Genomic DNA, 26,146 nt, shown 5'->3' with positions numbered 1-26,146 from the left:
GTGAAGGCGGAAGGAGAGGGGGAGGGGGTGGTGCAGCTACCGGAAGAGGAGAGCAGAATAATGGCATGGTTGAAAATGTAGAACTTTAAGATGGCGGCGACACATGTGAAGACAAAGGACTTAAAGATGGTGGTGGAGAGACGGGGAGGGGATTGCGAGCTGAGGGAGGCGGGCAACTGAGGTTTTCTGGCGGATCTGAAAAGGAAGGACTGGGCAGAGTAAGAGGCTGACAATCCTTAACTGGAGATCGGGCCAGGAGAACCTGAGTCATTGAACACTTAACATAAAGGTCTGGGCGGGAGTGCAAAGTCTAAAAAGCCTGTACATATGGGATTTCACTCTACTCTCTGCTCTAGTGGCAATAATTAGTTAAGTCGGTAAGGAGGCTAAAATTGAAAGTTCCCTCAGGGGGCCAGCGAGATTGATTGTCTACGGGATACTGAGGCCTGGCCTCAGAGCAAAGGAAGACTAGCTTCCGTTTGTGAACTTCCCGGGACAAATATAGAGTAGCCAAATTAGAAATGAGACACTGCAGCAGGGTCTGAGCCTCCGCTTTTGAGGGCTGGTTCTCCATGTCTGCGCCACTTCCCAACAAATCCCGCTGAGAGTAGCGCCCAGCGTCCCAAGCGCACCAAGTCAGGGGAGACGGCCTGCGAGCCTGGGTGAGGGACGTCTCCCCCACCACAGGGCCAGGGGCAGGTATCCTGCATACTCGCAATGGATGGGCTGAATACCCAGACCTGGACGTACGCACGATTTCTAACAGACCAGGTGAAACGGAGTTAGGAAGGGAAGCAGACCAGGGGAAACTGAGGGACTCACCAGAAAATAATCCATGCAGCAGAGAGCAGGCTGAAGTCCCGGGTCGGGGAAGGAGGGGGCGGGGCCGCTGGTGGCCGGTGGGGGCCCCACGCTCACCCTCCTTCCCGGGTTTCGGCACCAAATGTAAGATAAATTTTAGCCAAAATAAGCAGGCGAAGAGAGGCAACAAAGGGCCAGGTAGTTTATTTGAATGCAACCCCCAGGTGATGTTCCGCAGTCTGGGTGTCACAGGCCAGGGAAGTCACGCGAAAGTAGACAGGCAGCGAGTTTTTAAAAAAGGTAGGGGGAGGCAGAGCTTAGATTTACAGCGGTGCGAGGATTGGCTAGCCTAAGGCACATTTTGCAGGTTGGGAGGGGGCAGCAGCCGGGGACTTTGGCATGTCACCAGTGTCTGATGTGCTCACCCCTCCCCCCAGTCCCTTCAACCTTACACTAATAATAGCAACCACTTATATAGTACTTACTATATGCCACACACTTTTCTGTATGTTAGGTTTTATTACTACAATACACAGATATGGACCTCAAAAGAAAGATATAGCCAGAGATAAAAAATGTGAGTTATCTTCATGTGGCTGGTATTTGAAGTCATGGGCATAATTGAGAGTATCTAGAAGAAAGTCACACATAAGAAGAGAGGAAGCCTAGGACCGAGTCCTGGGGAACTTTATCACTAAGTGGTCAGGTAGAAAAGGAAGAGCCTGCAAAGGAGACTGAAAGGAATTGCCAGAGAAGTAGGATGACAACCAAGAGAAGCAACGGGTCAGAGAATCTAATGTATGAAATGTATCTCAAAGAAGAAACCATTATGAGTATCAAATTTTGCTTGAGATCAAGGAAAATGAGGAGTAAACATACCCACTGGACTTAGTGACATGGTGGCCAATGGTGACCTCATCACTACAAATCAAGGGTGTCAGACTGAAGTGTGTTACGAAGGGATTAAGAAGAAGGAAATGGAAAAAAGTTATTTCAAGAAGTTTGGTTACAAAAGAGAGAAAGAAAGGAGTTAAGTAGTAGCTGCAGAGGGATGAGAAGTCAGGAGAAATTGTTTTTGTCAGATGGGAGAGACATGAGCATGTTTCAATGTCAATGAAAAAATATCCAATGAGAAGGCAAGATTGAATGAATAGCAGAAAGGATAACTGATAATGTAAGGTTTCTGGGAAAGTGTGAAAGGTTGGGTAGAAAGCACAGTGTGGGGAAATGAGAAGTGTAAAAGGAGGCAGGGAGAGGATTTGTGCTAATGGAAACAAATAATATAGATTTGATGGTGGGAAGTGCAGGATCAAATACGATAATGCATGCAAAGCACTTAGCAGAGTGCCTGGCAAGTTACTTTGTATCAGAATGCTGGCTGTGCTTATTGTTGTTATTAATGCTTTACACCTGCCTGAAGCTTTCTTACATTTTAGGCTTTGGGCTATGTAAAATGAGGTAGTCCACTACTTTATTAATACTATAAACTCAAAATCTTACATATCAAGTTTATATACAAAAGGGCTACTTGAACTTTTGATTCCTCACCTCCATCCTCTCCAGGAATTCTGGGTAGTTGCTGGTCCCCTGATTTTGATAAGATAGAAAAAGTCGTACATTTAAGATTATTGCATTTTATGTGCTTTTCTATGTACATTTTACACCTCTAAATTTTAAGAATGTTCATCAAAGCCCCTATGGATGTCCACTCACCCACAGAAAAATGACATTAAAAGTAAACTACTGCCAGATTAGAAAAGTTCTGAAGGGTTCAGTTCAAGGAGGAAATTTTATTTGCACTTCAAAAAAATAGAATGAGAGCAGAGAGCTGAGCCAGAATTGTTGAAAATCCTGGAGGTCCAGGAAGTCCTTTTACCCTCTGATCAAACTTGTCTGTGAGGTAGAGGTCATACCCCTGGATGCATTCCCAAATATCCTAATCTTGCCTTGATCTTCAAATCCTCAACCATGCTACACTGTGATCCCTAACCTTTACTCTCCATGTCCATTCTTCCACCCTCATTTTACTCTTAACTCCCAATGAGACTTTACATTCCTTGAATCTGAACTAAGAGGAAAGGGTACTACAAAAAGAACTGAGATTATCTGAGGCTTGGTGAGCTCCCTAGTTTGATGTTTCTTGGAATTTGAATCTCCCAGATTCTTGGCCACCCTGTTGAGGGAGTAAATCTGACTCAAGGGAGATTCAAGAGGAGATCCTACCACTCCTCTGATTAGGAATCTATATTAAAAAAGAAAAGGCCTATAATGACTTTTTAAATCTCTTTTAAATCATGTTCAAAATCCTTGAGTTCTAGGCTCCTCCCCATCTAGCCACACTCCACTTAACCAAATTTTTTTTCCCTCTCTTAAACATAACCTTTGATTTGTTAGCAGTGGTTATAAAGAAAAAAGGAAATAAGCTTGGGGAGAGTGTGAAAAGGAACATTCACTTTTTACACTACATATTTCTCTGCACTGAGTCTTTTACAATGATAATGTATTACTTTTGAAATTTAAAATAAAACACATTCCTGCCACAGCCTGGCTCTCCCTACTCTTCCATACTCATCCAAATTTCTCATTCTTCAAATTTCCATTCAAGTTGTATTTCTTCACTCTCACATTATGGTCAATTGATTTTCAACTAGTGCCAAGACAATTTAACAGGGACAGAACAGTCTTTTCCACAAATGGGTACTGGGACGACTGGATATCCATATGCCAAAATGTAGTTAGATCCCTATATCTCATACACATACAAAAATTAATGCAAGGTGGATCAAAGACTAAGAGCTCTAACTATGAAGCTCTAAGAGCTAAAACTATAAAACTCTTTGTAGAAAACAGGAGCAAATCTTCACAACCCTGGGTTAGGCAATGGTTTCTTGGATATGAAAAGCACAAGAACCAAAGGAAAAATAGATAAATTAGACTTCATAAAAATTAAAAACGTGTGTATCAAAGAGTACCATCAAGGAAGTGGACAGACAACACAAAGAATGGGAGAAATTATTTGCAAATCATATATCTGAAGAAGACTTATCTCCAGAATATATTTAAAAAGCTCATAACTCCCTCTAGCCAGACTTATTAAGAGAAAAGGAGAGTCAACACACATCAACAGAATCAGAAATGAGAAAGGAAAACTCAGACGGACCCCACAGAAATACAAAGAATTATTAGAGAATACTATGAAAACCTATATGCTAACAAGCTGGAAAACCTAGGAGAAATGGACAACTTCCTAGAAAAATACAACCTTCTAAGACTGACCAAGAAAGAAACACAAAATCTAAACAGACCAATTACCAGCAACGAAATTGAATCAGTAATCAAAAAATTACCCAAGAACAAAACCCCCGGGCCAGATGGATTTACCTCGGAATTTTATCAGACATACAGAGAAGACATAATACCCATTCTCCTTAAAGTTTTCCAAAAAATAGAAGAGGAGGGAATACTCCCAAACTCATTCTATGAAGCCAACATCACCCTAATAGCAACACAAGGCAAAAAAGAAAACTATAGACCAATATCCCTGATGAACGTAGATGCAAAAATACTCAATAAAATATTAGCAAACCAAATTCAAGACTAAATGAAGAGGATCATACACCATGACCAAGTGGGATTCATCCCAGGGATGTAAGGATGGTACAACATTCGAAAATACATCAACATCATCCACCACATCAACAAAAAGAAGGACAAAAACAACATAGATGCTGAAAAGCATTCAACAAAATTCAACATCCATTCATGATAAAAACTCTCAACAAAATGGGTATAGAGGGCAAGTACCTCAACATAATAAAGGCCATCTATGATAAACCCACAGCCAACATTATACTGAACAGCGAGAAGCTGAAAGCTTTTACTCTGAGATCGGGAACAAGACAGGGATGCCCACTCTCCCCACTTTTATTCAACATTATACTGGAGGTCCTAGCCACAGCAATCAGACAAAACAAAGAAATACAAGGAATCCAGATTGGTAAAGAAGAAGTCAAATTGTCACTATTTTCAGATGACATGATATTGTACATAAAAAACCCTAAAGAATCCTCTCCAAAACTACTAGAATATCAGAATTCAGCAAAGTTGCAGGATACAAAAATTAACACACAAAAATCTGCAGCTTTCCTATACACTAACAATGAACTAATAGAAAGAGAAATCAGGAAAACAATTCCATTCACAATAGCATCAAAAAGAATAAAATACCTAGGAATAAACCTAACCAAGGAAGTGAAAGACCTATACCCTGAAAACTACAAGACACTCTTCAGGGAAATTAAAGAGGTCACTAACAAATGGAAACTCATCCCATGCTCCTGGCTAGGAAGAATTAATACCGTCAAAATGGCCATCCTGTCCAAAGCAATATACAGATTCGATGCAATCCCTATCAAATTACCAATAGCATTCTTCAATGAACTGGAACAAATAGTTCAAAAATTCATATGGAACCGCCAAAGACCCCGAAAAGCCAAAGCAATCCTGAGAAGGAAGAATAAAGTGGGGGGGGGGTATCGCTCCCCAACTTCAAGCTCTACTACAAAGCCACAATAATCACGACAATTTGGTACTGGCACAATAACAGAGCCACAGACCAGTGGAACAGAATAGAGACTCCAGACATTAACCCAAACATATATGGCCAATTAATATACAATAAAGGAGCCATGGACATACAATGGGGAAAGGACAGTCTCTTCAACAGATGGTGCTGGCAAAACTGGACAGCTACATGTAAGAGAATGAAACTGGATCACTGTCTAACCCCATACTCAAAAGTAAACACTCCAAATGGATCAAAGACCTGAATGTAAGTCATGAAACCATTAAACTCTTAGAAAAAAACATAGGCAAAAATCTCATGGACATAAACATGAGTGATTTCTTCATGAACATATCTCCCCAGGCAAGGGAAACAAAGACAAAAATGAACAAGTGGGACTATACCAAGCTAAAAAGCTTCTGTACAGCAAAGGACACCATCAATAGAACAAAAAGGTATCCTACATTATGGGAGAACATATTCATAAATGACAGATTCGATAAAGGACTGACATCCAAAATATATAAAGAGCTCACATGCCTCAACAAAAAGCAACTAATCCAATTAAAAAATGGGCAGAGGAGCTGAATAGACAGTTCTCTAAAGAAGAAATCCAGATGGCCAAAAGGCACATGAAAAAATGCTCCACATCGCTAATCATCAGAGAAATGCAAATTAAAACCACAATGAGATATCACCTCACACCAGTAAGGATCGCCATCATCGAAAAGACAAACAACAACAAATGTTGGCGAGGTTGTGCAGAAAGGGGAACCCTCCTACACTGCTGGTGGGAATGTAAATTAGTTCAACCATTGTGGAAAGCAGTATGGAGTTTCCTCAGAATGCTCAAAATAGAAATACCATTTGACCCAGGAATTCCACTTCTAGGAATTTACCCTAAGGATGCAGCACTCCAGTTTGAAAAAGACAGATGCACCCCTATGTTTATCACTGCACTATTTACAATAGCCAAGATATGGAAGCAACCTAAATGTCCATTAGTAGATGAATGGATAAAGAAGATGTGGTACATATACACAATGCAAGATTGCTCAGCCATAAGAATAAAACAGATCCTACCATTCGCAACAACATGGATGGAGCTAAAGGGTGTTATTCTCAGTGAAATAAGCCAGGCAGAGAAAGACAAGTACCAAATCATTTCACTCATATGTGGAGTATAAGAACAAAGGAAAACTGAAGGAACAAAACAGCAGCAGAATCACAGAACCCAAGAATGGACTAATAGTTACTAAAGGGAAAAGGACTGGGGAGGATGGGTGGTAAGGGAGGGATAAGGGCGGGGAAAAAGAAAGAGGGCATTACGATTAGCATGTATAGTGCGTGGGGGGCACGGGTAGGGCTGTGCAACACAGAGAAGACAAGTAGTAATTTTACAGCATCGTACTACGCAGATGGACAGTGACTGTGAAGGGATATGTGGGGGACTTGGTGAAGGGGGGAGCCTAGTAAACATAATGTTCTTCATGTAATTGTAGATTAATGATACCAAAATAAAAAATAAATTTAAAAAAAAGCTCATAACTCAACTAAAACATGAATGACTCAGTTAACAAATGGGCAAAGGATCTGAATAGACTTTTATCCAAATAAGATACACAAATGGCCAATAAGCATATTTAAAGATGCTCACCAGTCATCAGCCATTACAGAAGGAAATGCATATTAAAACCACATTTAGATTCTACTTCACACCCACTAGGATGGCTGTAATGAAAAAGACAAATAACATGCATTAGCAAGATTGTGGAGAAAATGGAACCCTCTTATACTGCTGGCGGGAGTGTAAAATGGTGCAGCCTCCTTGGAAAACAGTCTGGCATTTCCTCAAAATGTTAAAGTTACCATTTGACCCAGAAATTATGCTCCCATATATCCAAGAAATCAAAATGTTATGTTCACATCAAATCTTGTACATGAATATTCCCTAGGAGCATTACTCATAATAGCCAAAAAGTAGAAACAAACCAAATGTACCTGAACTGATGGAAAGAGGAACAAAATGTGGGCAATACACATGGTAGAATATTATTCAGCCATAAAATGGAATGAAGTACTAATATATGTTACAACATGGATGAACCTTGAAAACATTATCCTAAGTGGAAGAAGCCTGTCACAAAAGACCATGTTGTATGATTCCATTCATATGAAATACCCAGAATAGGTAAAGCCATAGAGGCAGAAAGTAGATTAGTGGTTGCCTAAGGCTATGAGTTTGGGGGGAAATTTGGAGGGACTGCTGATGGACACAGGGCTTCTCTATGGAGTGATGCAAATATTCTAAAATGGATTGTGGTTGCACTGTTCTGAGTATACTAAAAAAAAAATCACTGAATTTTACAGCTTCAAATGGGTGCACTGTACCTCAATAAAGCTGTAAAAAGATGCAGTACTTCTTCTCTGAAGCCTTCCCTTTCCACTATGGTCCACATCAGTCTCTCCATTCACTCAACTCCTACAGCTCTTAAAAACTATATGACTCTTGAACAATGTAGGGATTAGGGGCACTGACCCCCCCATGCATTCAAAAATCCACATATAACTTCTGACTACCCCTTTTTACTTAACTACTAAGAGCTAAACTACTAATAGCCTACTCTTGAGCCAAAGCCTTACCACATATTTTATGTTATATGTATTATATACTGTATTCTTACAGTAAGGTAAGCTAAAGAAAGTATTTTTTCCAATTGTTGCAGAGCTCCAGAAAATTTTCCACTATATTTATTGAAAATATATTGGGTCCATGTAAGTGGACCCAGGAGGTTCAAACCTGTGTTGCTCAAGGGTCAACTGCATTGCAAAATTTTAACACTCAAACTACCTGATAATGTTTATTTTTATTTCATGTACATTAATCTTGTCATGTCAGCCAGACTGTAGTTTTCCTATAAGGAAGGAATAAGTCTCCTGTGTGTCAGAAACCTCTAAAGCACCTAACACATAACTGGGCACACAGTAAGTACTCAGTATATCCCTGGTGGCTATAAAGACTAGATTGAATGTGCACATGCTTGTTTTCACACATGTGTGTGGAATGCACACAGAAGCTGGAGGAAAGGATACAATCCCAGATAGTAAGGTGACAGAATGACACCATGTGAAACTGAAGAGCACAAGGTTTATTTAAGGGAAAAAACAGCGTGGCTTGGACACTTTTGTTCTCCCCTCCTTTGGCCTCCTGCTACTCAAGGACACCACATGACCAACCATATCTTGGTCTCTGAGGTTCTAAGAAAGTCACTGAGGTCCTACCTAGACACTTGACTGTCTGGTGTCACTATTCCCCCATCACTTCCTCCTCTTCCTCCTCCTCTGTCCAGCTCAGATCATCATCTGAATCCTCAAATTCTTCCTCATCCAACTCTAACCCAAGCCCTGCCTTAGCCTTCTCAGCTAGTGCATCAGGGTGCTCCAGCTGGGCCCAGGATCCTGGGTCAGCCTTGACCAAGGAGATTTCCACCCGAGATGGCATCAAGGAGACAGAGCTCTGTTCCACGTTTATGACCTGAGGGGAAGGAAAGACAGGGGAACACAGAAGAAAGATAAAAATGAGGAAATCAAAGGAATTGGGGTCATGGTGGGGTGGTGATGAACGACAGGGCAAAAAAATGGAAGGTGGGGGGAAAAGGGGAAGAAAAAGACAATATGGTAAGGGGGAGAGAGAGGGGAAATAAAAGGGACAGGGTGTGGGGAAGGCAAGGGAGAAAAAAGAGGGAGGGAGATGGGAAGATAGAGAATATCAAAGCAAATGGAGAGAAAACCTCCACTTTCCCACTATAACTCCTTCCCTCAAGACACCGTCTACTCATTCCAGTCTGGCCCTACTTTTTACCCCCATCTGCCTCCCACTCCTGGGCTGCCTTATCTTCACTTACCCCCCAGAGCTTCATCTGTGCTTGGAACACACGGTTGCCATCAAAGACAATGTGGACATGAAGCTGAGAGAAAGAATTATAGGGGTAGTAACAATCCCAGAAGGTAAGAAAAAGTCATTATGACAGAGAACCAGGCCAGTGGTGTGATCCCTGCATCCACAGGTCAGCCAGATAGTCCTGACCTAATAACTCCACCTTCCTCTCAGGGTCCTATGGATCCCACATCTTAACTGCATACAGCAACTCTGCCTCCAAGAGTGTAATCCTAATTCATAGCCTCCCATCCAGCACCAGACATTCCTCACCTCAGTTTGACTGGCCTTCACCCAGTTGAATGCAGGAAGTGGAATCTGGCCATACACAGTCACCACTACTGAGGAATCTGTCTGGTGCCAATCATGCTGGCAAGACACTGGCAACTAAAGAGAAGATGTGAAATGTGGGTGGTAAGAGTGAACTCTTAACCCAAGGGGAGTTCTCATGGTGTGTGGAGAAGAGACAGAAAGTCTCAGAAAGATCAACACTGTCTGGTGTCACCTCTTAATGCAAAACCTCTGGGCTGCTGAGGAATAAGGAGCAGAATTCCTCCTTTGGTCCATATAAAAGAGAGAAGATAAAGAGCTTGGCTGTGACATACAGGGAGGAGAAATTATTTCTGGAATTGGATTTAAATCAAGAGTTCCAGAAAGGTGGGGCTTACCTGCTTCCCCCAGTCATGTCTGCCAACTCTGCATCCTGGCTGTGCCAGGAATGCCCCAAAATCCAGGGTTTGGATGCCACAACAGCTCCAGGACTTCTTCCTGAGGGAGGACAATAATCCAACTGAATCTCCTTTCCCCTCCCCATAAGCGCCCACTTGCATCTTATGACCAGTATTGGGAGAATCCTGTCTCACAGCCCACCCAGTCCCCCCTCTCACCCCTCATGGAATTGAGGTGCTCCTGGGTGGTAGGTGCATGGAGTAGCATCACTCTCAGGGCCTTGGTAAACCTAAGATGGATAAAGGAGAATCAGAAAAAGAATCAGGTCATTCTAAAGTGTACCCCACTCAGCCTCATACCCAGACTCAGTCATCCCTTAGGTGTAGCATCTCTCAGCCACATGCTTGAATCCCCTACAAACTCTCACTCACAGCATCACATCCTGGGTTTTGGCAACTGGAACCAGTCCGGATATGACTATTGTCAAGTCCTGGGCAAGGGGAAAAAAGTCAGGAACCTATCCATTTCCTCCACCTGATTGCCACTTACACTAAAGTCTACTCTGCAAAGCCTATCCTACCAAGGACCCACTTACCTGCTCCAGGTTCCTGGTCTAATTCCTTCTGTTCCAATGCCATTTCCAGGGCTTGGGATATATTTAGCAGAAGCAGCTTTGGAGGTAACTCTGACCTAGGGGGTATGGGTAGGGTGATTCAGTTGGCCCATTACCCATGACCAACAGCTTCAACACTCCCACCAGTTACCAGTAGAGGAATCGAAGAAGTCTGGTCAAAGTGGGGCAGGGTTGGGGAAGTTGAGTAACTGCATTGCCGGTTTTCTCCTCCGTGGATATATCCTAAATCCCTGAACCTTGGGGAAATCCCCCGGGCTTCTCTTCTCCATCTACTCAGTTGCTCTAAATCTAACTACATTTCTCTGCAGAACTGTATTTCTTCATCATCTAATTAACTGTGGATCTAATATAACTTTCTTCTGTTGCTCATACTATTTCCACAAATTAACTTCTCTACAGTTTCCTGGCTGCCAGTACTACTACATTCTTTTCTTGATGTAAAATGTATTTGAAAGCTTTTTTCCAAAAAGAAAAAAATCAAGTCACTCTCAATAATCCCCCTTGTATTATCACTAAGAATGTATTTGTGAGGGGCTATTTGTTGACTCAAAATATCTATCCCATCACCCCATAGCTCCTTAAAGGGCTTTTATTTCTGGACATGAATTTCCCCTAAGGCACAAAGTACACAACAGGCCCTCCTCCCATCTCTATTCCCTAGTTCCCAAACCTCCATAACCAATCCTAGGGAGCTCCATGAATGTAGGAGAAACCCAGGGACCTCCTCTTTACTTGGGCCTCTCCTGGCGCAAAGTCTCTGCTGACTTTGGGATGGTATTCACAGGTTTTTGCTCCTCAAGTGTACTGCTTGTAGCAGGGCCCTCAGGCTGAGGGGCCTCAGGCAGCTTCTCAGCACAGTGTGGTCCCACAGTACAGCCCTAGTACAGATAAGGAGAGGATTAGGGATAGAATCCTTATAAGCAGAATCCAAGCAAGAAAACCTTGATGTTTAAGAACTCAAGAGAAATCTACAGTTCTCTTCAGGCAGCAGGACCAACCCTGACAACAAAAGACCCAGGTCAGCTTAGATTCCTGGGTGTAATTCCTTTGGGAAATGCTCTTGCCACCAACCCCTCGCCTACTCCTCACCTTAAGTGCATCATGGAAGATCGGAACCCCAGGGTGATGGCAACAGGAATCTGAATACCGGTAGAAGGATCAAAGTATAAAGATAACTAACACCAAATATCACTTACCTCATCCCCAGATTTATATGCTGTAGTTTTCTCATATAATGTAAAAAAAAACATCAGTAAGGATCGATTGATCACCTACGCTGACTAAACCAGGCTAGGCACACTGTAATTTTTCTCTGCTCCTTTGGCAGATTGCCTACAGCAGACCACTCCTTTAGCACTCACAGGAACTCCTGGCAAGGTCAGGATTACTCACCAGGATGGTTGGTATTAGGGTCAAAGTGCTGCCCACAGCCTTTGTTATGGCAGAGATGAGACATGGAGTCGCTGGTACAAAGTACTGAAACAGTATTTCAAAGAGTCTGGCTGCCAAATGGGGAACACCTCTTAGTCGGAGGCTTTTAGCTGCCTCAAAGAGCCAGCTGTTTCTATCTTTAGTTCAGGAGGCGTGTACCTCCTAACATGGACAAGGGAACTTCAATTGGTTTTCCCAACTGAGCCAATAGGAAAGATCTCAAAAGCATTTTAGCTCGGAGGCTCAAGAAGAGGGTCAGGCAGAGCAGAGCACACCACTTCAGTGAGGTCAGCTAACTGCTTGGGACAATTTTAGGTTTACCATGCCAATTCCTGGCCCCTGACATACCAACAGCTGCTAAGAAATGAATACGTTTTGGGACCCTTCACAGCTCAGTGAGGGTACCCCAATTCCTCCAGCCCATTTTCTTTCAAAGCATCAGCTTTCCTCCCATCATTACTTCTGTGTACCAACAGCATTGATCTTTGTCAACCCCCACATTTGCCTATAGATGGATGAGTAATACTTTTGAGCAAAGGGTCATAAAGGATTATCCTTATACTAGAACTCATCTCCTGAGGCAGAACTCCCCTCCCTCCCTTCCCCTTTACAAACATCACAGAAAATTAAAAGGCTTAAAACATATTTTAATAAGTTGCTGCATTACTGCTCCATTTCTCAGAAAACTCCAAAGGTATCAGGGACAAATCAAACATGGTACACCAATAAAAAATGCACAGCATAACTACCTAAGATAGGCAAGGCTAAGAGCTACTGTCCAAACTTCAGCATACAGCAACCCTGTTCCCAAGATTGTACAGGCCTATCAAGAAAAGCTGTGAATATCAGACACAAAGGGGCCATTCCTGGGGTGTCCTTACCCAAGAAAAAGATGGAGGCAAGTCAACACGAGAATTTTTAAAGATATACTAAAAAGAAAATCTCTAAGAGAAAATGTCTTCCTTAGGACACAAAGGGCTAATATATGGGACATAACAGAACTGTGTATGTTGTCTGTGACCTCTGTGGACATTTGCCTGAATTCCCACCTGGGAGTAAATGGAGCATTGGGGCAAAGGTCATTGGGGGATGTTTGGTTTTTGTGGTATATATGGCAGTGTCTCTGGGGTTGGGAAGTGTTAAGAATAAGAAAGCAAATACAACAGGGTGGACAAAGAATGGAATGATTAAGATCAATGGGGGCTCTAATTGGATCCATTTTGCCATGGTCCCCCCCCAACAATCACGTGACTTCAGGAATGCACCACACAGAATCTATTAAACAATATACCACAGAAAACTGATTTTGTTAAATATTGCCCCTCCCTTGCCCTCTGTCCCCAGCACACTCCCTAGAGTAGTACAGGCAGGGAAGACCTAACTAATGGGAGGAATCCCTAACACTTTTCCAGGGCAGAATTCTGGCTAGTCCAAATAGGGTCCTTCTTTTAAGGGTTTTGGGAAACTAGACTGATTTTATTAGTATCGGCGACGTTTGTTTGGAGCAAATTCAGCTCCAGGAGCTGGACGATTGAATGCAGGAGGTGTTCCACCAATTGCCCCAATTCCTTCCATTGTAGCAGCTTGGCCAAAACGTTCAGTTGTTGGTGGGGTCTTAGAGAAAAAAAGAGCAGCATTACAATAGTACCGATGTCCTAAGTTTCCCACCCTTCTACAGCCAGTACTTTGCCTGAAGTCCATTTCCACCCAACCATTCAAGGTTCCTGATGCTAGGCCTGTGAAGCACCCTAGTGATATTCCTGAAAGGAAGGCTGCCGGGATTACAGACCCACCCCATCATGTACTCTAACTTTTTATCCCCATTCCTGTTGGCTAAGCAGGATTACATACTAAATTCCTAGGCTGGATAAGTTCTAGTCAAGTCCTTTTTCCTGAACTAGGTATATGGTGAACAAGGGCAACCTTAAGCCTAACCAGTTAACATTTTGACACCAGAACTAAAACCACCTCAAGATTGTATGAGCCACAAAGCCTTCTGGATTCACATTTATTTTATGTAATTAATGTGCAGCCTTCATTACCTTCCTTCCAAAAAAGAAACTGTTCACCCAGGGTAGCAACTAAACTATACACTAGACTAGCCAGAGAGAGATCTGCTTAACTCCTAGATAAAGTATAGTCTGAAACTAGGTTTATTCAAGATCCAAAAATAAAGATCTCAAGGTTAAATCTGATGGATAACAGAAATCCTAAAGACTGCTATCTATAGCAAAATCGTGGCAGGCCCGGGGACTGTGAAGGCAAAGTCCTTCCTCCTCCTATCACCATTTACAGTTACTGTAAGGTCCTGTAGCTTATTACCAGTCCCAAGGTTCCATCTGGCATCATAGTGGCAGGTCCTGGAGGAGCTGGAGTACCAGCTGGCACAGGGGCAGGGGGCATGGCACCTCTGTTGTTTATGCCCATAGCACCTACAGCAGAGTAGTAGTGTGATCAGTATACAGGAGACAGAGATTGTCAGTCTCTGTGTCAAAGGAAACAATTCAACAAAACCTCTGGGTTAAGACATGTTTCCCCCTCCCTCCGAAAAGCAATGCTCCCACAAATGTTAGCCCTTTAAATCTGGACTAGGTAGGCAATGCTTCGTAGTTCAACAGAGACAAGACAGAAAGGGAAATCAGAGCCATTAAACTCAAATTCTTACCTCCCATAGCCATCTGGCCCATCCGTATCTCCTGCTCTCTCTGAAAAACAAAAAATACTCACAACAGTCTAAGACAGCACTGCATTCTATCACAACCAGTTAGGACCACACACTAAAAAGGGAGTAAACAGGGTGATAACATCCCAAGTACACAAAGACCAAACTAAGGAAACACCAACAGCAATTTGCTAGTTGTACACCAAATTCATGGTCAGAGCTACTAGGACCCAAGTTACAAGAGCTATTTGAACACAAGAGTCTATTAGGAACAGGAGAGGTGAAAGGAAAGGGGGAAGAGCTGCTTTCTTCTAGGGCTCCAACCTGTATTAACTGTGAGGACATCAGAAGATAAATCAAAGCTGTTACAGGACTGCATGTCTCACCCTGCAAGTACTGAGTGTATACAGCACACAGTGGCCCCAACACCTCATCCTAAATTGCCAATGAGGCAGTTGTTTCCCTTCAAACCTTACCTTTCCTTCCTATGAATTCTTCTAAAAGGACTTTCATAGAATGGAAACACTGAACATAACCTGGTGTGTTTTCTAGTCCTAGTGGACAATTCATGGTGGATTTGTCGTATCATGACTGGCCTGGTACATCATGGGCACATGGGAGATATACCGCATCAGGGAAGGTTCCCTTGAATCCTTCCTGCTGTCGCCGCATCATTTCTTCCTGTTGCCGCCGCATCTCTTCCTCACGGCGCCGGCGCTCCTCCTCCTGCCTACAGAGTCAGCAAGAGAGATTTAAGCAGAAGCACTCTGGAACTTGAGTAGATTATCTTATTAGGGGGCACAACTAAGCAGAGCAAGAGCCTAATGAAAACTATTGTAGCTATCCCAGAAACTCACTATTAAATATGCCCAGTCCTAAAGCAACCTATATGTGTCCTTAAGGGAAAAAAGTTTGTTTCTTTTTTCCCCAAAGGAGCTTCAGGAGACCAGCACTCAGCTGCTTTCTCTTCAGTGCAGCCCCAGATATTCCTCGAACCACAGGCAACTGAAACACCTCCTGTCCAAAGGGAGAACTTGAGAGGCAGCCAGGAAATATTTCCCAGCGTATTTGCAAATGCATAAAGTAGCATGGTGGCACGAAGCAAAAGTGAGACATTCCCTTTTAGAGTTGTCAGACAGAAAGAGTTCATTCAAGAGGCACCTCAGTTCCAGTTGCTTTCGTTTTTGTACTTCTTGGTTGTGCAGCTCTTCCATCCTCCGAAGTTCTTCTTGGCGCCTCATCAAATCTAGAAAAACAGACTGACTGAGTATTCTTCAATTCCCTCAGATAGGCCCAAGAATTTTCCATAATTAAAGATCCAGAAAGCAAAGGGGATATATAATCCCTGAGTGGCCATCCGAGATATCCAGATTCCAAAAATGAAGTCAAACCTATTATTTCCTTCTCCACAGAATCCAGTATTCTCTGCCACATCTCCAAGCTCATTTGCCTACCAAGATCAACAAAACATTTCAGAGAATAAAAGTAGAGATTTAGGCCTTTCTCTACTGATCAATACAAAGAAACTCCTGAAAAAAAATTTATTTTGACCTTCTAGGCTTAAGACTTACAGGCCTATACTCACCCTGTCTCATGAGCATGACCTGGTGCTCATGGCGAGCAGCCTCCATCTCCATCTCCAGCTTCTCACGTGCTTCCTTGATGTTGCGATCCACTTGGTCCTGCTGCTGCTTCTCCATCTCAATGAGTGCCTTCCAGCGCATGGCATACTCATACTCAAAGGAGCCAGGCTGTGCAAATCTGGGTGGCTGTTCTCGTTCCCTATAGACAAAGGTTTCTGGGTTACTGCAACTTTGTCCAAGATTCCCCCCAACTAAGCACTGCGTTTCTCCTGAGGACCAGGAATAATGTCTGCCAGGAAATGCATACAGCAAAGACTTGCCTCTCTCACACACCCCTTTACAAGCTTCCTTAAGATTAGGTAAATACCTAACAGGGAATCTGTCAGGACCACATACTTGTGAAATTGCTGGTTCTTTATAACCAGCTTTTCTGGAAGTCCCTCTTCATCATCTAACTGGTCCATGGGCTCCACAGTAACAGGCCGAGGAAATCTGGGAGGAAAAAGGAAGTTCAGTTTAATCAAATTACACCCTACAGTAACTAGGCTACCTCTCTACATATGCCACTGGAAAAGTGACCTAGTAAGAGGTCACAAATGAACAATTCAACATACTTCTTAAATGGTTTTTACAATCAACCCAAGTAACCAAGTTCTTTTAGTGGCATTATATGGACTGAGGTTGACAAGATGGAGTCAGGCATTAGATCTCTGAATACAGCCTTAAAAAAATGTTCAACGTAGGCAGAGAGAGTACTTATTAAGTGCAGCCTGATACCCAGTATCTACAGAACTCCAGACCAAAATTTGGGATAAATATTAAGAGAGATGCGTCATGCACAAAACAACTTTTCAGAGTTATAAAACTTCAAATACGACATTTAATGCTAATTAAATGACAACCTATTAAAAGACCAAAAAGGTTTATTTCTTAATTCTCATACCATTTCCATTAATTTAAGATTACATTGAAAACCCTACTATAAAGCTGAATTAGTATCAAAAAGTCTTTGAATGAACACAGAACATGGTTCCTACAGGCTAACTCCCCAGACCACAGAAGGAAGTAGCAATCCAAGGTCTACTTCTGAAAATGACCCCTCACTCACGTGGTTAGCAGAAAGGAGCCTTCACTGCATCTGTCCAGAGCTTTCCGAGCAGCTGGCTTCCCTGAGAATTCAACAATGCCTTTTCCTGAGGGCCTTCCTCGATCATCCACAATTACTACAGCCCTCTCCACCTGGCCAAACACAGAAAAGGCTTCCTCCAGCAGTTCATTGGACACATACTGAGGAAGGTTTCGGACTGTAAGGGATGCACTATGGCAGGCAAAGCGCACACGCAGCTGCTTTCCACGGAGTGGCATGTTGTCCAGCTCTACTTTGGCAATCTCTGCTAGAGTTCGTGTTTCCTAGAAAGCAGGGGAAAGTTAGAATAACTCAGTTTTGACAAAGAGCACCTGCACAGTCATCATGAGTCTAAACTAGTACAGCTTGATAAAAAATGTCTCCAGAAAATCCCTGGCAATGTACATACAAAGAAATATGGATAGAACTGAAAGAATGAAATTGTGTTTCAGATAACTCTTTGGTTAACCTAATTGTTCTGATGGCCTTGCAATAAAACTCTAGAGTTAATACCACTTACATGGTTATCAGCATTACATAAGTTATTCTCCCAAGTGGTAACAGATAATGTGGACAACAATGACCAGCCCGAAGTTTACCCTTATAATACAGTAGCCAGAATATTTCAATTTTGGCTCACTACATACAATTTAACCAGAATCACTTATGCCCTCTAAGAGGCCTTGTTAGAATCAGACTTTGATGGGACCCCTTCATATTGCTGAAGAGGAATCTTGAACCCCAGAGAAAATGATTTGCCCATACAGTTTTGAGTTAGTGGTAGATCTGGAATAAAAACTAGTTCTGACCACGTCTAGTGGTCTTGCTAGCACATGACCTACCATGCCTTGAAAGGGGTCCCCCTCATACATGTAAACGTTATTTTTTTTTAAAAAGACCTACACTTAAAAATAGTTAAGATGATAAATTTTACGTTTATTTTAAGCACAATTTAAAAATTTTTAGATTGATTTTACAAATCAAACTGTTCTCACAGTTTTAAAGTCTTAAGAGAGGCAATATAAATGTAAGGGCTTTGGAAATAAATTATATAAACCATCATTTCTAAGAATAAAAACACTTCATTTTTTTCTGATGAAAAAATCTTAACATATTAAAATATTTATGGGAGAATAGTAAACAGGGGAGGGATATAGATAAAGCAAGATTAACTATGAGTTGATAATTATAGAAGCTGGGCAATGAGTAAATACAAGTTCATCATACTATTCTACCTACTTCTGTATGTTTGAAATTTCCCAATTAAAAAAAGTTCCAAAGGGTCTACTTTAGCCCCAGTATCCTAGGCAAGTAAACCTGCATTGTCTTTGATACAAAGCAAAACAATGAGAGGAAAAATAAAAATAAAATCAGCATTTTTTGGTCCTATTCCAACTACAACTACAAGCTTTTAACAAACCATCTGGGAATTGTTTCCACTGCCATAATTTTCCATATTCATCATTCCCCAGCTTCTCTACATGCTCTAAAAGCCCACAGCAGCTCACCAAGCGGATAAAGCCAAAGCCCTTATCCTTATGAATGAAGACTTCGCCTGCCTTCCCATATTTCTCAAATAGTTTCCTCATTTCTTCTTCAGTGATATCAGGAGGAAGATTGCCCACAAAGAGCCGGCTACGTTGGGTGAAGGTCTTCTCTCCTGGTTTCCTAAAATTCTTCAGGTCGATAGTCAAGCCTTCATCTGCGATAAGACACAAAGTCACTCAGAAGACTGAAGAAAGAGATTTACAGTCACATTCTCAAAGAGCAACAACTACTGCTAGATTAGGATACCTAATTGCTGTAGAGAAGTCAAATACCACTTCCCAGTGCAATCTATCCACTAATCACTTACCAGTGAACTGCACCTTAGAATGTGAAAGCAATGTGCAAAGACATGGGGGGACTTCTTAACAGCTCTACTATGGGCCAGGAGCCAACCTGGACTAAGTCAGAGATAGAAAATACAGGAGCTATTGGCCAAAGAGAAAATTAAGCAAGTCAAGGAGCCCTATGTCAGAAAGTATATTTTTAAACTTAGAACATAATTGCTCCACATTCCCAGTCTCTCACCAATCTTCCTAACCTTAAGTTCCCATTCTTTCAGGCTTGGGGTGACAATTAAAAGAAATGAGGTAGGAAAGAGTATTCTTTATGGGAACCTCTGGAAATAAAGAGGGTTGAGGTTGGTTCTAGTCTTAGAGGCACACAACAGAGGCTCCAAGTTTGCTGAATAAATGGGCATATAGCTTTAAAAACTTTTTACTCTGATTAAAAATGGGCTGGCACAGATCTCAGGCTAAAAGTGTAATACTCAGTACCAGACTTCTCCAGTAAGTCTTAAAAACGTGTTCTATATTTTCTTTAACTACCAGGCATCAGATGATTACATCTAAGAACCAAGCTCTCAGGCAAAACACAGACATCTATGTAACAGAATGTGCCAACACAGCAAAGCAACCTGTACTCAAATGCTATCCTACAACATGTCTGCTCCTTGTTTCAGAGAATCAGCCTTTTTCCATGCCAAGTATCAAGAGGTAAATAGGGAAAAGAACAACAAAGGTGTGCCACAAAGGCCTATTCCTTTATAATCCCAAGAGACTAATCTAAAAAACAAGAAACCATTCCCAAAAGGGAACCTATTTCTACCCTACCACTTAGCTTGGACTCACTTTGGCTGCTGGCTTGTTGCCCATTTGCAGGTATTGGTGGCGGTGGTGGCTGCTGCTGTTGTTGCTGGTGGTGCTGCTGGTGGTGATGCTGATGATGCTTCCTTGGAGTGTGGTTTTGCTTCTCCAAGTTAAAGGCTTTATTGCTCTGCATTTTGGCACCCTAAAAAGAAAATGTAAATTGTCAAACACATTCAGTGCTAAGAATGCAATCAGTCATCTTCCTGATGAGTTACATGTTATTAATAACCCTTGGTATCCTGGCTTTTGCCTGACCCAAATGATTGGCTATTGGGAACAAGTATGGTAAAGGAGTACAATCCAGAAATCTAAAACCAACCAACCAGGCATTAGCAGTTATGCTGCACACAGAAACCTGTCAAGTACTAGATGAGATAGGCTTGCACTAGAATGACTTGAGAACCTTCCAGTTCAATAATTCTATATGTCAATAATACTTTCCCAAAACAATCTATCCCCTAAAAATCAGCCCTATCATAATATTAAAGCACGTTTTAAAAACACAATGATTGAAATAGATTCTAGTTATCCCAAGGACAAGGACTAATAAGTCTTTTTCTTCTCTGGCACCTTGCACATTCCTGGCCTACATCAGGTACTGTGGAATGAAAGGAAAACTACGGGCTGTGGAGTTTGACACACTTAGGTTTGATGCATGCTGATAATACATACAAGGAATGTGCTATTTAGTTTCTTAAATGTTACAAAGTGGATAATAAAAATACTTATGCCTCAAGGTGGCTATGACGATTCACAAATATGTGAAAACACTAGTTCAGTACTGGCATATGGTAAGCACTAGGTATTGTTGTTAATCATAATGGGAAGATAAATGACTACCAAAGCAATAAAAGCAGTGAATACTAAAGAAATGAATATACCATCACAAAATGTTAAATTCTCATTTCAAAATCAACCTAAGATTAAAAGAAAAAAGAAAACATGAAAATTCCTGGCACAATCCAGACTGAATTCAAGAGTTAACGGTTTTAAAATGGAAATTTTCTAATTGATCAGGTTAACAAATGGAGGACTATTTCCCTCATCAAAGAACAGTTCTCCAGTAAATAAAACACAAAGTCAATCCTAAATCCTTTTCCCTAAACACAAGATTCTTCAGTCAGAATTTAGCTGAAGATGCAGAGGACCTTTTCATGAATACTATACTAACAATATGATTCCCTTAAAATAGAGAAAACTATATTCCTCAGATGAAGAAACTGTGATATAGGCTTGGTAACTGCTGATTTTGGATGATGGGTATGAGAATACTTTTGTGTGTATAAAAACTTTCCAAATGCATTTTATGTATCCCACCCAAACTGAAAACACCAATGCAATCATCAAATTCTCTACCCAAAAGCTGTTTCATTAAGACAGGAAGTAAGAAGGGCTATCAAGATGTTCACAGTCTTTAACTCAGGAATTCTACTTCTAGGTATTTATCCTAAGAATATAATTTAAAAACTTTAAAACCATATCCATTACCTTTTACTATAATGGCCCTTATCATAACAATAAAAATGACTTAAATACCCCAAATTAGGGGCACAGCTTTGAATAAATTTTGGTATATCTATACAATGAAATGTTACACAGCATTAAAAATTATCAAGACCATGTAAATATGAAAAATGTTTGATGCTTTAAGAGGGAAAGGACAAGGAACAGAAGGCAGGCAAAAATGAAACTCTTATTTATAGGTTGATAATTTTTAAAAATAATTTATTCAACAAATATTCACTGAATGCTTATGTGTTAGGCACTACTTCTAGGTGCTTGGGATGTACCGATTAACAAAGCAGATTTTTTCATTCAGCAAGCTTACCTTTTAGTGAAAAACAGTATATACATAATAATCAAATTACCTACTACTTGAGGTGCTATAAGAGATTATAGAAAAATAGGGGAGGGGCAAAGTGGATAGGAAGTGGAAGAAGCAAGATTACAATTTTAATTGTAAAGTCGGCATTCAATCCAAGACTTTTACTTTCTGGTATCATTTCATCAACCATATGCACCTCACTAACAAGGTGCCTATTACAAAATATATCTAATATTTAAAAAACCTAGAAATAAAAACAGGAAGTAAAATAAAAACTCAAAGGCCCATCACTAAAAAAAAATAGCCACTGTTAACATTTTGGTATACCCTTCCAGTCATTAACTTATGTATTTGTATGTACCCTAAACAGGGTTTATTAAAACTATTTTCTTAACCTGCCCTTTCTACTTTATGATGCACAAAAAGCTTTAATGTCACTAAATTTTCTACATTAACTGTTCACAGTATTCAGTGGTCAAACCAAGCCCCTACTGTATTGCACACTTGGGTTTCTTCTAAGTTTTCACTATTATAAACAATGTTCATAGCTAAATCTTAGGGCACATCCATGAGTAAATATTCCTCCCACAATTTCCATTGTTGCTTATTTACTTTCCAAGACATATATTATCATTTCAATAACTGCAAATCATAGTACACAATTGTATATTCAGCTTTTCCTCATTTTTATTGTCAATGTAATTTTTAATAGCTGCATAATGTCTACAAGGATATACACTAATTTACTAAACTACTCCCTACCCTACCCTAATACATTTAGGTTGTTTTCAGCTTTTTCCTATTATAATACTGCAGTAAATTATCTTCTTGCTTACAGTTTTTGGTTTATTTCCTTAATATAAATTCTTAAAAATAGAACTCAATCTATCTTTGTTAACTCTTGCCGCATAGTGGAGCCTTGTTGTCTTGAAAAGTTGTAATAACTTTAAAACACCATGAATAGGTATAGCACAGCAAATGGGATACCTAGAAAGGAAGGAAATCATATTCTTACAAAAAAGGCATGAAAGTGGGAAATTAAAACATACAAATTTATAGTCGACCCTAGCATCAATTGGGGACAGGATAAGGAGGGCACTGGAATCAAACTTTTTCCTATCTGAGTCCCGGGTATGAAATACCACCGCCCTTCCCCTAACCCCAAAGTGGTGGCCTATAGCAGAAACTTATATTATCTTCACAACCATTTCTCTAACTAGGTCTTCTATACCTTCTCACCTCTGGCTAGAATCCAAGGAACCTGTTTTTTTTCCTCCAGGCCTTTAATTTAGTAGTCAACGGCCCCAGTCTCAGTACCACACATTCCATTCAGGAATCCACAATTTATATTTATTTACATGTTAAAGGTCATTTTACAACTTCTTAGTAGTACTGGCCTATCTCCTAGAGAACAAAGTGCTGGGATGTTCTAAACCATTTAAGATTACTTCAAGGTAGCTTATTTTTGGTTTCAGAAAATGTAGCCTGGTAGTTAACATGATAATACTAGATCATTAACCATTACATGCCAGGCACTATGCTAAATCTGCATTACCTCATTTAGTGCTCACAACTGCCAATAAAACTGATGCCCAACCAAGGTCACACAAGTGTGATGGAGTATGGAGAGCAACTCAGGTCTGAACTCTAAGGCTCATACTCATCACTATGCTACAAGCTTTGTAACCAAACTCACCCTGATTTCAGAGTTTAGAGTCCAACAAACTTACTGACCATGTCACCTAACTTCTGAGAAGCCTCAGTTTCCTCACCTGTGGGATGGGGATATCAGTCTCTACCTCACAGGGCTGATTATTTTAAGGACTAAACAAGATCACGTACATAACAGGCACTTGTTTCTGCTGGCAACTCCTACCCCATTTCTACATATGGTAGGTGATCCAGTTAGACAAAGTCATCAATTACATTCTTCCTTTGCTCTTCTGTATTCTAGCAAAAATCATTTCTATAACCAAACTGCCTATCTTTGTGTTTTCGAATAAATGTTTCCATAATGCTAATCTTTTCCTTCAGTTTTTTCTTTTCCAAGCAAGAACTCAATGATGAAGACTAAATAATACTGTATAAATCACCTAAAACAGTACCCAAAAGTACCAAGTACTCAAGTGAGTATTGTCCCTATCACCTACTTTTGATGATGACTACCAATCTAATTTGTAAATACATACAGAAACCTCTTTTGAGTAATAAATTCACTGCTCCCTAACCATCGGGCCTCTAAGGAGCAAATAAAGCAGAAAGATCAGCAGCAAGGATTCCTCTACCCACCTATCCTAAAGACTAGCCCTGGCTGAAGAGCTTTCTTGAGAGAAAATATGTTGCTGATTTATAAAGACTGGGGCTTTGGGCACAATACAGTTGCACAAGTGTTTAGGCACAAGACCAAACACTACATATCACACACATCTGAAATCTAAATAAATGTCCCCTTAACATTAAGGAAAGAGATCAACTTTTTAAGTGGAAGCTGTGGAAAAAAATCTGGTAAACATCTAGACCGAGATGGCCACCTGGATACAGACCACCCTGAAAAGCTGTAGAATGCTTAGGACCTTTCATTTAGTAACAAGGAAGTTGGGGAAAGACACTACAAATCCAGCCAGGGCCCACCACCACCCGAGTTGCTAAATTTACCAAATAAAAATACACAATATACAGTTACATTTGAATTTCAGGTTAAAAAGTCATTGTTTTAGTGTAAGTCCCATGCTGGGTATACTTAAAAAATAATCTGTTGTCTATGTGGAATTCAAATTTAATAGGGCGTCCTGTATTTTACCTGGCAACCCTACCCCCTACAACTACCCCAACTTCCACTTAAGATAGCAAAGTGCCTCCAAGTCCTCTCTAACCTCTACTTCTCTATTGAGAATACAAAGTGTCAACTTACGACAACAGTTTCTCCAAGTGGAAAATAACCGCCACAAATCCATAAAATTTTTATTTTAGAAAGTGATGTTATAAATGGGTCGCGTAGCTAAGCAAAAACAACAAAAAAAGATATACAGGAACCTGACTGAGAAAGCGGCGGGATCTGGGCTAACAAATGAACTTCCCAGGTAAGAGTTTTGACAAAATACTATCGCTCGGGGGGCCCCAATTTCTCATTCTGAATTAATGGCCTCGCGAGACCGGGAGGAGGAGCGCGCGACGCAGCGCCGCCTCCTCCAGCCGCGACTTCAGGGCTCTCAGTTAACAGACCCCCCACTCTCGGGCCCAGCGCCGTTTAAGCGCTGGGAAACTTACTGACACGGCTCAGGTTCGGAAACGAGTTGCACAAAGCAACGGGGCGGGAAAATAAAGGGTAGCGAGGTAAAGGCGGAAGGCGAGGCGAGTTGAGAGCGCTGGGCCCCCCGCGTGGGGCGGCGGGGACAAGGCCTCAAGGGGCCTTGGAACAAACGGCCAACCTGCCTCCAAACCTAGCCGCGCCCTTGCCTCTTCCTTCGCCGATCGTCGCGAAAAATTCCACCCCTGCTCTCGAACAAAAACTAAGTCGTCCCACACACTCACCCTCCGCCGACTGTTCTCTCCTCAGAGTAACGGCGACGCTACACAGCCTCTACCGTCCCGAGAAAAGAGCGCGCGACTGCCGGAAACGAGACGACAGAGCTCGGTGCCTCCCAAGGGGTACAAAGCGGCGTTCTCGATTGGTTATCTGAACTGCTAATCAAAGTTTATCTCCAGAGGCGGAATCATTTTTCCGCCATTTCTTTGATCCTATTGGCTACCGAAGGCGAAAGATTTGTGTTCGTGTGAACGACAGATGGGGACAAAGAGCGAGGTTTTGTACCTAATGCGCATGCACGAGTTGCTGTCCGCTTGAGGCGGAAAAGGAAGGGGGGAGGGGGAGAGACTGAAACCGGGTAACTGAAGGACGAAAGACCAAGAGGTGAAAGTGAGAAAGGAGAGGGGGAAAAAGGGAGAGAGAGGAAAGTGGAAAGAGAGAAAGGGGGGAAAATGTGTGCGTAGGCGTGCTCTGAGAATTCCTGCACTGCGCCAGTGAAAGAAGCAAGAGTAACTGTCGTTGCATTCGGTGTAGTAGATCTAGCCTTTCCCTGCTGAAAAAAAATGCCCCGCCATGTTTCTTTTTTCACACTTCCTCATTAGGGCTTGCACTCTGACATTCCATACTTAAACATTGATTTCTGGTTGCTTCGGCTGTCAAGTCTACTCATAAAGCCCAACTGAAATAGTCATCCC

General features: G+C 41.5%; 2 protein-coding genes across 2 annotated transcripts; both read right to left on the bottom strand.

Moving 5' to 3' along the window:
• Positions 1-6,958: 6,958 nt before the first annotated feature.
• On the bottom strand, positions 6,959-12,626 carry ITGB1BP2 (integrin subunit beta 1 binding protein 2). Its single transcript, XM_036898261.2, is given in 12 exon segments — positions 6,959-8,900; positions 9,271-9,333; positions 9,576-9,689; positions 9,971-10,070; positions 10,190-10,260; positions 10,403-10,461; positions 10,567-10,661; positions 11,338-11,483; positions 11,547-11,564; positions 11,566-11,604; positions 11,695-11,744; positions 11,998-12,626. Coding segments are annotated over 12 exon segments (1,047 nt in total). The 5' UTR covers positions 12,062-12,626; the 3' UTR covers positions 6,959-8,672.
• A 36-nt stretch (positions 12,627-12,662) lies between these two features.
• On the bottom strand, positions 12,663-25,613 carry NONO (non-POU domain containing octamer binding). The gene is made up of 11 exons (XM_036898260.2): positions 25,457-25,613; positions 20,083-20,242; positions 18,916-19,109; positions 17,390-17,691; positions 16,678-16,773; positions 16,284-16,480; positions 15,860-15,944; positions 15,326-15,428; positions 14,702-14,741; positions 14,359-14,468; positions 12,663-13,650 (listed from the first exon to the last, which is right to left on the bottom strand). Exons 2-11 carry the CDS (start codon positions 20,231-20,233, stop codon positions 13,516-13,518), a joined length of 1,413 nt encoding a protein of 470 aa, XP_036754155.1. The 5' UTR covers positions 20,234-20,242; positions 25,457-25,613; the 3' UTR covers positions 12,663-13,515.
• Positions 25,614-26,146: the final 533 nt, after the last annotated feature.

Source organism: Manis pentadactyla, chromosome X, assembly GCF_030020395.1.
Source record: "Manis pentadactyla isolate mManPen7 chromosome X, mManPen7.hap1, whole genome shotgun sequence".
Classification (NCBI taxonomy): Eukaryota; Metazoa; Chordata; class Mammalia; order Pholidota; family Manidae; genus Manis; species Manis pentadactyla.
The sequence above is the reverse complement of the archived record's forward strand: the minus strand, read 5'-3'. Positions and strand labels throughout refer to the sequence as shown.